Source organism: Rhopilema esculentum, chromosome 6 (genome assembly GCF_057945365.1).
Source record: "Rhopilema esculentum isolate cy_ngs chromosome 6, ASM5794536v1, whole genome shotgun sequence".
NCBI classification, from domain to species: domain Eukaryota; kingdom Metazoa; phylum Cnidaria; class Scyphozoa; order Rhizostomeae; family Rhizostomatidae; genus Rhopilema; species Rhopilema esculentum.
In genome coordinates, this window is record NC_142820.1 from 5,045,955 (window position 1) to 5,058,644 (window position 12,690).

The 12,690-nt window shown below is 34.7% G+C and overlaps 2 protein-coding genes across 3 annotated transcripts in view; both read right to left on the bottom strand.

The window, feature by feature from the left end:
* Positions 1-1,995: 1,995 nt before the first annotated feature.
* LOC135686859 (WD repeat-containing protein 55) lies at positions 1,996-10,046 on the bottom strand. Its single transcript, XM_065203224.2, has 9 exons — positions 9,054-10,046; positions 7,610-7,728; positions 7,070-7,167; positions 5,690-5,777; positions 5,308-5,380; positions 3,563-3,669; positions 3,345-3,444; positions 2,663-2,832; positions 1,996-2,512 (listed from the first exon to the last, which is right to left on the bottom strand). The coding sequence occupies exons 1-9, from the start codon at positions 9,111-9,113 to the stop codon at positions 2,266-2,268; spliced, it is 1,062 nt and encodes a 353-aa protein (XP_065059296.2). The 5' UTR covers positions 9,114-10,046; the 3' UTR covers positions 1,996-2,265.
* A 140-nt stretch (positions 10,047-10,186) lies between these two features.
* The window catches only part of LOC135686857 (uncharacterized), a 35,693-nt gene continuing 33,189 nt past the window's right edge, over positions 10,187-12,690 (bottom strand). For both annotated transcript variants that reach the window (XM_065203221.2, XM_065203222.2), the window contains exons 8-9: positions 12,379-12,657; positions 10,187-12,013 (exon numbers count right to left, since the gene is read on the bottom strand). In XM_065203221.2, the coding sequence (XP_065059293.2) occupies positions 11,759-12,013; positions 12,379-12,657 (534 nt within the window). In that variant the 3' untranslated portion in view covers positions 10,187-11,758. The remainder of the gene's footprint in view (positions 12,014-12,378; positions 12,658-12,690) is intronic.

Sequence of the window (12,690 nt, forward strand, 5' to 3'; positions counted from 1 at the left end):
AATGAGCCTGAGACAAATAAATAAAGCAGGTAAATGAATCTCGCTTGGTCTAACTGGGAATAACTTTATAAAAACTATATAAGAAAAATTGTTTATATATTCAAAGGTAACAGTTTTATTGGTTGCATCTATTTAGTCCCCACGAAACTGTTTTCATTCAGGCAGGCCATTACTTTGCATTAGCTACTGAAAAATAAACTATTCTACATTTAACATTTACTATTATTTATACAGCACATCCAAATACAATTTGCTAAAGTAGTTAAATGATGAATTTTTTGCTGAAACCAGGATTAATGCAAATCCGGTCGTAAAAGCCAAAAAAGGAAACTTCCGCGTTAAATTACGTTTAAAAAATATTCCTGTTGTTTAGATTGGGCTGAAAAAGGAAGTTTTTGTAAATAAATGCCACGGGTTTCAGCTTTCATTGCCGATAATATTTTCTTCCTATCTTAATCATTTCAGTTCCAGTCTTGTGACCTTAAATGTTTCGTAAACCATGCCCCAAACCTTGAATAAAAAGGGGGTAGCGCTTTCGATCCGATTATAAAAAAACAGTGTAACTTTGTTGCCAAAAATGAAGAAACTCGATTTGAAGGGATCAGTAATAAGCTTAAAGCGAAAGAAGTTCTGTGCTGTTCCTTGCGGCAGTTTGTATTATAGTATTATACTCGAGCGTCAATTTTAGAAAGTGTATTTGCGATTATTTAAAGGACAAGTGACACACTTTTCACCCTATCGTTTCTTTTCATTAACTTATAGATCATCTTTTAAAAGTAAGTTTTTCCTGGTTTGGAACAAAAAATTCTAATCAGGGGGCGCAGGGGGCGCGATTTTGCTTTGTATCACGTGACCCTATGACGTACATTGTGATAACTCAGAATTTTCCTGTAATTGATAGAGAGTTTACGAAACACGACGCGACAGGTCCAGACGAACTGTATTCGTTTACAAGCGTGTTGTAAACGTTAATATTGCACTCTATACCAGTAGCAGCAATAACAAATTATCACAATCTACGTCACGGTGTCACGTGATTCATTTCCCGCCATAATTTCAAATGGGTTTTTAAGTGGGAAAATGAAATCAGAAAGGAAAAATATTTCAACAACACTCTCATACAGCATTATACTTTAAGTTAAAAGAAAAAAAAAATTTGGCGCCAAAAGCGTGTCACTTGTCCTTTAAATATATCATTGTATTTGTTTAACACAAAAATTCAAAGTTATTCAAGATATTGAGACAAAAATCTGTTATACACAACCCTAGAAAAACAGGGTTTATTCAACTCAGGCCATACAAAACTAAAAAATGAAATTGTTAAGACAAGACATTCAAGTTGCAATGCGAATACAATCTGAATACAATGCTTCTTTCTAGTTTTCAAAAGTTAAACTCTTCATTCTATTGTTTAAATAGTTTTTATAGCATATTGTTCAGAGAGGTTACAAGATACTTCTGTCTACACATGTTGGTTGATTAAATTTTTTTCACAGTTTCTTTTACTGTCACTACTATTCGGTTGTTCGAAAGATTATCAGAAAGCTAAAATGCTTTCTAGCTTACTTATCATTAGTTTCTTATACAGCAGTTCTATCTCTGACCCTCGTTTACTCTGATAACTATTCCTTGATACCCAACAGCATTTATGGCATTGAAGACTCTTGGACCATTCTGGCCCCCATTACGACATATGTTTGGTGGTTTTTGTTTCAGCCAATCGATATTTTATAAACGTTCAAGTTCCTTTGGAGAGTTCAGCGAGAACACTTTGTGTAAAAAGTCATAATACATGATGTTTCATTTTGAAGATATTTTATTGAAATTCTACAGCATGATAGGTTTACCAAGAATAGTAATTGAAAAAGTTGATGAAGTTCAAAATTATGAATAACAAGTACTATTGGCAAACGTGCAAAGGGGCACAAGAAGACCCTAAATGTTTACTCTATCGTGGACCATAAAAAGCTCAACATACGAGTAAGGTAAACAAAATCGCCATTAGCTTTAAGGAGTATTCCACCAAATTGAATACTATACACATAAAAACTAGTTAATAAAGGCGTTACAAAGCATGTCTATATTGAAGATCGTCTGGAGCATTGTTGCTAATGGGGCTGAGGACTGTTGCACCAACGCGCTGGTTGTCTTTGATACAAAAAGGGACATTTTGTGTGAAATAGTGAAATTGGGCATTTCTTCAGATAGGGAGGAGGGACGGACGGCAGATCCAGCCTGCTTAGAACATCGCTGTCCAAATTTACCTCATAAATCGGCAAAGAAATCTTTAGCACGAGATGCAGATATCTCATTTTTTCGCTTCTTGGTTTTTGTTTTACCAGTTATCGGTTCGTGTTCATGAAGGCAAGAAATATCCCAGAACTTGATTACGTTGTCGTGTGAACAGCTTGCCACTATGTCTCCATCTGGTGATATCTGAAGTCTTTCAATCGGCAGATTTCCATGTTTTCCGATCTCAGAGATAAAGTAATTTGGCTGAATGTGTACTGACCTGCCAATGAATGATATAGCTCACTTGAATTTACAAGATTCGATATCAGTCAACAATTTTTCAGTGCACAATTTGAAAATGTGCACAAAGTCATGGTGTATTAATCATAAAAATGGTAAAAACGGATCATATAAGCGTGTAGAAACGAACCTTATTTTCCCATCTGTGCCTCCTGTTATCACAATATCTTCCGTCATTTTGCAAAGAGAGTCTACAGACAGCATATGTCCAGGGAATCGATCACTCACGTCACCCCACTTTCCCCAAGAGTAAATATTCAACGTTCCATCACCTCCTCCGCACACCACTTTTGTTCCACTCTAGAGGGTATTAATCATTCAAGCATAGTAAAATTGAAAGATTTGGTAAAGGGAGTAAATCCCTCTCCCCTCCACATCACTGCACATATCTGCAGATCTGTAGCTATTAGTAAGCGAAAAAAAGAAGCGCAGGGTACAGACATTGAAGTAACAATAAGCCACTGAACAATCTCCACTGACATCAACAAGTTCGCAAACGCAATGATCGATCCATATATCTAGAGTATAAGGGCAGAAATCTGAACTATTAAAGGATTTTTCTTTAGTCTAGTTATCCTTTGAATATTCACTCTAAAGTAGTAGCTAAAAGTTTTAGCACCAACCAACAGTTTTTGCACCAAAAACGCACATTTATTTCGAATATCTCTGTGTTTTATAAAGAGACACCTTTCTACTAACTAAGTAGATCTTTGTGCATATTTTCATTACTGTCTCTTTTTTCAGAAAATTTGCGCTTCTTGTTTCGTGTTTATGGTTATTTTTGCGTGAAAAATAAACAAAAGGAACAGTACCTTCATAACTGCTAGCGAGATTAGCTCATCATCAAGTTGGTCTGACTGACTACGAAGTTTCTTTCCCCGCACGTTGAAAACAGACAGCGTGCCATCCCCACTGCAGGAGAAAAAAGTAAAGGAATGTAAGAATCAATTCACCAAGATTCATGGGTAGGAATTCGAAAAAATTGCATCTTGAGCTAGGCCTAAGTGCCAACTCAAACTGAATTCCGTACCAAGTACATAGCAGGTTTCGTCCTTCTTTGTCGCATACCATATCAGAGATGAAATCTTTACATTCCTTGAATTCTGCGATGCAATTACAGTTATGCTGATCCCAAAGCTGCAAGAGAAAATTTTATAAGATGTCAACTACGTGGAACTACCCTTAAGTTGTATGATCATTTCTCAAAACTATGAAACCAGAATTAATTCTTATTAAGGATAACATCTAATATCTTATAAGTAACATACCTTATAAATGATAAGACTAATTATTACTGAAAGCCCTCTCATGCATCAAATTAACTCGTTGGCTTACAAGCCCGAGTCATCAAATAACCCTTCGAATGACCATCTTTATTTCACTAATCATGAACAAAAACAACCTAAAGGTTAACGTTTGTAGCTAATAGTTGAAATGGTTATGGAAACAATTTGTCACAAACAAAATTACACTGCCAGGAAACAATATTTCCCTGCTAGTTATTATTTGCTCATATTTGCTCCAAATTAGAGATCTCAATTGCCTAGCCAGCTGTAAATCTTATTAACAACCCAAGCAAAGGAAACCTATGTAATTTTTAGGAAATGTTGAATACGTTTAGAAAGGCCTAAGTGTGGCCAGAATTTGCCAGTTGTGTAAACTATAAAAGCCTATGTAGAACAGGTCTCAGCAAAGATTGACTTAATGTTCATCTTTCTAACCCACTTCCTGGATAGAAATGACGAGAATGCATACTGGGTAAGATAATGACGAGATACGTGAATCTAGCCAAATATTGTCCTAGCTTTGCAGTTTTTCCCTTTCTATCTGAGCAGAGCTGAATAGTTTTTCTTGACCATGAAGACTCTCTGATAACACAGCAGCAATAATTGAGCGATCTATGAAGCTAGTGACGGCAATGGTTAGCATCTGAATAACCACTAATAAGCATCTATTATATTAACATATTTTGTGCTCTCTTGAATTCGAACCACCTCAATTGACTATGCATCAATCACAATCACTAAAAATCCAATGAAGCAAATGTCTAACTACAATAATATCGGTGTTACAATATTTGCTAGCATCAGCAACAAAAAAGCTCTATTAGTTTCTGGGTTTCTGAGGGGGCTTGAATGAGAGAGGGTCTTTTAGAGATGACGGCTTGCTAGAGAAGGAGGGCTCGTTTGAAAAGATGAAGGAAGAAATACTGCATTGGCAGCTGAAACGTCTCTATGGTTATCAAGATTGTACTGAAACCGAACAACCTAGCTGGTCATTTGTCAATGGAACTGTCACTTTTGTCAATAGAATTGTCACTTTTACTTTGAAACTTTTCAAACGTAGCGAAGGCTTTAGACCAAGGATATTCGATTATAGATGGTTGCAAAGGAACATAATCTGTTCTGTGTCAACCTCGAAGGTTGCCAAAGAAAAAACCTTTGTTTAGGTAGATATTCTTTTACATTAGAAACTTGAAATGTTATGCAGAAACTTTCACTTGCGTTTTTTACTGTCTTTTTTGTATGAGAGAAGGAAGGCTTTATAGAAAGGGAGGTTTATCTAAAATTTCTTCTTCAAATTAGGTGAATGATTGTGGCTTAAAAGTTAGGGAACTAAATTGAGTTTCTACTGTATTCAGAAACTCTTAATAAATTCGTTCTAGTAATGTTGCAAGCAGTATAACAATTAGAAAATTGCAAAGGTCCATAACTATATTCAGCAATGCGAATTTTTGCCTAAACAACTAGGTTTGATTCAGAACGCAAGCCTCACCTTGACATTTCCTGTCTCATCTCCACTGGCAATCCATTTGTCTTGTATTGAGACTATTTTGTAGATTGGGGTACTGTTTTAGGGTATAAAAATACATCAGCCAGATATGAAGTTAAGCAAGAAATAAGAAAAAAGCAACAACAAAATGTGGTATGATAGTGTTAACATCAGGCAACTTCTTAAAATAATGATTAACATGTGATTTTTTTCACTGAAAACTTAAGAATGGCATTGCCATTAACCTTCAACATGATATATAGCTTTATATCAAAGCCAGAAAACTGGCACAATTATTTGGTGTGTTGCACTTTATTTCAATAAACAAAACAGTAACCATTTTTTCAGGGACGAAGAAAGATAAAGTCTAGGAAAGATAACTCACTTGTGAGCATTTTCGATTTTGTTTATAATTTGTCCTGTGTCCATGTTGACAACTTGAATGGTCTTGTCTTTGGATGAAGTAAGTAATTCTGCAAAAGTGTGATACTCATTAAACATAGTGAGGGATATTTTTATGTGGTAGAAACATTATAAATGCAATTTAGGTAAAACTAGGGCGTGTTATCTACAGATTAAAACGTCGGGTAGTGCCTATCCTGATATCCAGCTCATAATTCTAAAGGATATTCCTTAATTCTAAAGGTATAATGCCCAAATACACCTTGCATAGAACTGCTAAATTAATTTCCCTCTGAAGATTTTGTCTGCTTAAGAAGATTCTTTCTGGTGACGCATATGCCATAAAACTGTAATAGATAACCTACCAAACTTCTAGGCATGCTTATAGGCAGTGGCGAAAATTGTTGGGGTATGGGGGTTTGCCCCCCCCCCCCAATCAGCGATGTCGTCGGAAATTCCAGGCTTTCGTCGGATATTTGATAACCGTTTAACTTGTCGAAATTACATTTAGAAAACGTTCTGAAATATGTTTTAAGCTAATCTAAGACCCGCAAATGCCAAATTTTCTGCTCGCTCCGCTCGAAGGTGATATATAACGCTTCGCTCTATAACTTTCTGTGCCCTTTTTGCAAAATTTGAACATAGCAAAGCGGATAAATTATCAGCCAGTACTTAAAAATCAAACAAACAATATATGTCCAAAATCAAAACTGCTTGTGAATTGTACATTTAATTTCAATTCCGTAAAGATTAGCCGAAATTTCCATCGAATTCTTCCAAATTAAAGTTATTTTCAAAAGTATTTCCCACTGAAAAAATCAAGATAAAGTGCATAAAATGAACATCACAATTACAATCATGTTGTTATCGTGAACGATTTGTCAAAAGTGTAATCGGTCGACCTCTTGATATCGATGAGATATCGATCTTGATATCAAAATTCATAAATGGATTGTTCTTCTTGCTACTTGATTGTAGGGTGGTCAGCCAAGATTTCTAAAGGGTCCCGCCAAAAATCACCTATTTTCATCAAAATGTGCAGTCTTCTTACAATTAGACACAAGATATTATCTTGTTGGAAAATCATAGGCCTGGGCCTCCCAAAAGAAAGCATTAATTTCCGCCACTGCTTATAGGCTAGGTATATAGGGAAAAGCTTCATATTATAGATGCAAAAACTCACAAGTAAACTGACCTAAAACGGTAGCTAAAGTCCTTTCATTGTTTTATCATTGGCCAATAATATTGCAGAGTTCAAAGCTACACAAAGACATAACATTCTGGATACTTGCTTATTAGTTTTCTGTTTAACTATAGAATTTGGAAATATCAATAATTAACGCTAGTATAAATCCACACATACTTTTTCCATCTGAAGAAAATGCAATGGATCTGCAAGCTTTCCTATGGTGCTTTAAAGAAAATATTTTTGCATTCTGTTCTGAAGTCGAGAAAGAACAGCTAAAACAAAAAAAAATTTCATATGAGAAAGTGCAGTAGATGTTTGATCCAAAAAGTAAATGTGTGCATAAGTCAAAAAGGTATAGGGTATCTTTAACAATTCCTACAAGTTTGTTACAAATTTTTTGAATTATCAAAGAGTTTGAAGTCAACCTCTGTGATTTATGTTTTGAGCATTGTGTACTAATATTTTGTGAATTATAACCTGGTTTTCCAAGGCATTTCCTAACCCACAAAGTGGTATTAACTCTAGCCCACTACTTAAAAGCTTCAATTTGAATTGGTATAGGAGCAAGGATGCTATCCTAAATTAGTTTCTTATTTTGAATTTGAGGCTTTGTGAGAATAGAGCTACCATGCAACCATGCTTAATGCTGTTTGTAACAATGGATCAATTAGACATTTGATGGTATCAAAATTGTCGTATTAATGTTATACTTACACTGTAATTTTTCCATTAATTTTGCCAGCAGCAATTATATCAGAAGTTGGACTGGTGGCAATATCAACAATCTGACTCTTGAGGATTATATTTCTTGGACATCTTCTTTGATTGTCAACCTTTGGAATGGAAATATTTGTTAATGCCAATATTGCTGCTTGTACTGTCCTTGCTGTTGTAAGGCTTGTATTGCTTACAATATATAATCAAAACAAATGCTTTGCATCAATGCTACCTTCTAATAGCTAATATTATGTGACTGTTCATTTTTTAAATTATGTGATTAGAGACACTTTATGCAAATATGGGTAAATATTGGTCATATTACCTAGGAAAATATACAGTTGATTCTGAGAATTTTGCAGCACCAAAAGTTTCTTTATAAGTTCTTAATTCTAACTGCAAATATACCCTAAAATATCTTTTAAGCCTTTTGGGAGCTTATTGTTTTTAGCACTTTAAAGGGGGCTTAATTGAGAGAGGGGGCTTTTGGTGCTGCAATATTATCAAAAAGCACTAGAAGAATAAAGTTAAAAAAAAGGTTCCTTGTAGTAAAAGATTTTTAATGGATCAGTAAAAACTTTGATATGGCATATATAATGTCATTCATTGCTCAACTTTTCAGGTTATTGTTGTTCAGCCTCTTCAGGTTGTTATTTGGAGAGAATAAAGCCAACATAAGAGAGGGGGGCTAAACTGAGAGAGGGGGCTTAATGAATATTTGAAAATTTAAAAAACCATTTTCAGCGGTAGGCTTGTTTTTTTCATTTGCAAAATCAGAAACATCAAACCAGGGTTCTACAACAATAATATTGTTATCGTTATCCTCATCAATGATATATTCTGAAATATCTTCTTGGGCCTTGGGTCAACTGCATCCGTCTGAGTTTCAATGTTATTTTGATAAAAGGCTCTCTTAAATACACATTAAAGCTTTGTCTTCCAATCTGTCAAGACTTGAAGAAACATGCTTTGAATTTTGATTTGATGAGAAGTATTGAATAACCAACTAATAAAATGAAAATCTCCCTTTTTTGTCAAGGTTACTCATCTTTGCACCAGTGAATCTTTTTTTGGGGGGGGGGGGGGGGGTTTAAATTGAAAGGGAACTTATTAAATTTAATCAAACGAATTAATCAAACGTAAAAAAGTATGCCTAAAAATAGTAAAACGCTACATGGTTTTAAGAAAATGACTGCAAGAAAAATTCTGAAATGTATTTCAGGCTAATCTAAAGGGCGTGATCTCATAATTTTATGCTGGTTTCGCGTGGAGGGGGCCTCGTCAGTTTTGCCAAGAGCCTTCGAAAGGTTGGTTGGTGAGTGTTCTTCTTCTAACAAAAATGTAGAAAGGTATGTTTGCTAGGTACTTCTGAATAATATAAAAATTTGAAAGCTAAAGAGATACCAAAATCTTATTTCAATTTTAAAAGAGTGAGACGTACCTCATCATCACTTTGTATTTCGTTGGATTCCTCTGTCAACGTGACCGAGTCGCCCGCCATATTTGATTACGGCGAATAAAATGAAGCCACCTTAATCTACTGTGTACTACCATTTGCCTGTGAATCAAGATCCACGTGACCTGGGGTGGTCAAGCCTGTTTCTTGCACTGAAAGTATATACACACTTAAAGGAAAATATGTATATATAGAGTAATAATTATGGGGCATCTTCTTGTTTCGGTTTTAATTTTCATTGGAAATATCAAGCTTGTCTCAGGAAAAATATTGCAAAATCACGCATACGGGAAAACGTCACCTCTGCAATAGCCCTTGAAAATTCTATTGCTGTTAACACACAAATCTTCTACTCTGAATACTTAATCTTTTCCAGGAGCTTCGAGTTTTTTTACAGCCATCATAAACTATGCATCCAGGAGTACATTAATTTAGTAATTTTATTCCATGGCGAAAAAGGCCTATGAAACTTTAATATCTTTAAAAGCGGGTAAATGTTTAGTCAAAATATTAATCGAAGTAGGAATATATGTTAAAATATAATATATTTAAGGTTTTTAGCAACACTTGGGCTAAGATCCTTTAACAGTTAAGTCTCTTTAATGAAATCAAAAACTTGTTAACCCAAAGCCCTCATGGAGGTAGATGCTGACTATGTACTTGTACTGGAAATATTCAAATAACCTGCAATTGGTAACAAAGAAGGTGAAATCATTGGCCCCCTCCGAAAGCAAAAATTTTCCAAATTTATTCAATGTGATGGCCTCTAAAAAGAAATATTTTTTACAACTTTTGAACACCCTTTGTAAAGAGCTATAGCCTGGAACAAACTGCCCCTTTGTCCCACAATCTAGGCAGGCGTGCTAATAAGCTTCCCATGGTCAATCAAGAAGGAGATCAAGCTTTTTTCTGTAACAAACAACTTATAGACTCTGCAGACTGTAAGAATAATACCCATTTTTCGTGAATTTCCTTAAGCCAAAAATTTACCTGCAGGGAAGGTTGAAAATTCAATGTCAAGTTCATACAAGGAATTCCCTTCTTATCGGAAAAATGCTTATGGGTTTAAAAAATTTTTACGCAAAAATTTCGTCAAATAGTCATTGAAAAGAAACAAATTTTGTAAACAATGGTTCCTTTCATCATTCAAGAATCATACAACATAAAATATATTAAAATTATTGGGTTTGATCGCTACTTCTTAAAATCACAACTGAGATAAACGGGTATTTGATATGCCACGCCTTTGAATAAAAATGGTTCCTTGCAAAACTTTGAACAACCCAATCGAAACTAGAGAGTTTAATCAAAATGTACGAATTTTGAAATTTTCATAGAAATAATTTTTGTCAAAATTATTTATGAAATTAAAACAAGTGGCAAATCAGTCAGTAATTTGTTTTTACTACGGGTATACTAAAATCATTTAGTTGCAATAAATAAGGATAAAAATGTAAGATATGCAATAGATATTGTCGCTCTTTGATCCGGCAAATAAATGAAGTTATGCATGACGTCGAGTTATTTTCGTTAAAGAACATATAGGTCAAAATAAAGTACTTAGCTACATAGGTATCATTATTCAATTCAGGATGGTAATTAAAGAAAGCAGGTAGGGTTCTGGGGTATTTTGCAATTGATGTCACAAAGACATTTTTATAAAACGCTGCAAAAGAATAAAAAACTGGCATTTCTTTTGGAATGGATGTCAAAATATTATGTTCATAGATCTTTTCTAACGAAATCACATGGTTAGTATCAGCATACAGTTTTCTAAACTGGATGATTGTTCAAAAAAGGCATTTAAAATGATAGGAAACTACAGTTACTTACCATTATCTAAAATGTAATGGTACTAAGAAATACAATAATATACTACGAGATTTACCTGCATCAGTTAAGAACTAAAGTGTTTGTAATAAGATACAACCTTATTCTTCGTTAAGAAAATTTTCTACGATAAATCCAACTATAAACAGAAGCATTTATTTGAAGATATTATCATACAATTTATGAAACAGCACTACCCGCCATTTCACATGTCACAAGGCAAAGGCTCAAATTGTCGCATATTTTTAAAGGTCCACTATGAAGGTTGAGTTTCAGTTTCAGCAAGGAAACGTAATCAAATTCAAGCAAGATGGAGCAAGCCAACTGTAGAAATAAAATTGTTAGGTTATATGATGATATGGTTAAAAAACTTTAATTTCACAATAATATCAGGGATGGAAATGCAAAATTTCAGAAAAGGAAAGTTGTCCCTATCTGTGTCGTATGGCATTTCATACGTAGGCCCTATCGGCATTTCGATAAGCGGAATTTGTGACAGTACCTTGAGAGCAACGATAATTTCTCAAAGACAAAATATTGATCCTCAAATTAAGACTTGAAATAAGACTTTCTAGTGGTTCTACGTGACGCCGCCACTAGTCCCCTTTCGTCGCATTCGTTTCTCTCTGGTCATAAAGACACGCCACCTCCCATTGACAGCTCAAGAAGTTCTACGATGCATTATCGGTTTCCGTAAGACAATCGATGGATCATGGTTCTGTACGAAAAAGACCGTAGACCATCAGCATTAGAATACCAAAGGCGAACACGCTCTTTGGCACACGGAAGTGAGGCCGTATCCGGACATATTCTGCCTTCCAAAATTTAATACTGTTAGCTGTTGGTGAGGCCATCTCCGGTTAAAAGGTTCCAGTACTGTCAAGAGCTTGGTACCTTTCTTCTCCGAGCTTTACTTTCTCTTTAATTTCTGACTGCATCAAAGCTAATTGAGATTTCATGTCCACATAATACTGAAAGTCAGCGAATTCCTCCTCGTTGAAATATTTATCTAAGAAGTTTGCAACGTTCTCGCCTCGTTTGTCGTTAACTTCCCGCAAGTTACAAGCTTCCTCGTGTTGACTTCGTAATTTGTCAATTTTAGATATCAGCGTATCCTAGGAAAATAGGATTATAAAATTTCACTTTATGTTGGGAAATCTTGTAGAAAATATTGAGTAAGGAGTTTAAATTAACAAACAGATATAAAATAAAAAACTTGACACTGAGACTGAAAGCTTTATTGTGATTCGATAGAAGAATTTGCATTCAATACTCCAAAAATACAACAGCATTTCAAAATAAATAATATAAATAAAGGCTGGCCAAGTCATTTCAAAAAGCTATTTGGGTACTTTTACTCTAAATTTTAAGACCTTCCACATGTTTAAGTGCTTTTTGAGACTTCCTCCGTTAATTTCATATAACTAAAAGGGTGTCGTAAACCATTGTGAAAAAAAACCCGAAAAACCAAAAGGCTTACCCTTTTTTCTTTGTCTTCTTCCTCAGACATATCCAAATCTTGCAGCATTTGTTCATAGCGATGTAATCTTTGTGTAAGGGACAATAGCAGAGCAACAATTTTGTTCAGTTCTCGAATAAAGAGTTCATATTTAGAAAATTCCGTCTGTGTTGCCTTCTTTTCTACCAGACCCCTTACATGTTTTCCTAAATCTTCATTTAATTTTATTTCCTCAGCAATTTCCTGCTCTTGTAGCTTCAGCTCCTCAATTTTCTTTCGCATGCTTTCAACCAAGGTAGCCTAGGATCAAACAGCAATTTTAGTACCAAACTC

Excerpts from the sequence above, each read along its gene's own strand:
- LOC135686859 (XM_065203224.2), bottom strand. The coding sequence starts at position 9,113 with ATGGCGGGCGACTCGGTCACGTTGACAGAGGAATCCAACGAAATACAA. Across the intron at positions 5,778-7,069 it reads ATTTTCTTCAGATGGAAAAA|AATTACTTACTTCATCCAAA; the intron begins GTATGTGTGGAT and ends ACACTTTTGCAG. Across the intron at positions 2,833-3,344 it reads TCTCGCTAGCAGTTATGAAG|AGTGGAACAAAAGTGGTGTG; the intron begins GTACTGTTCCTT and ends AATACCCTCTAG.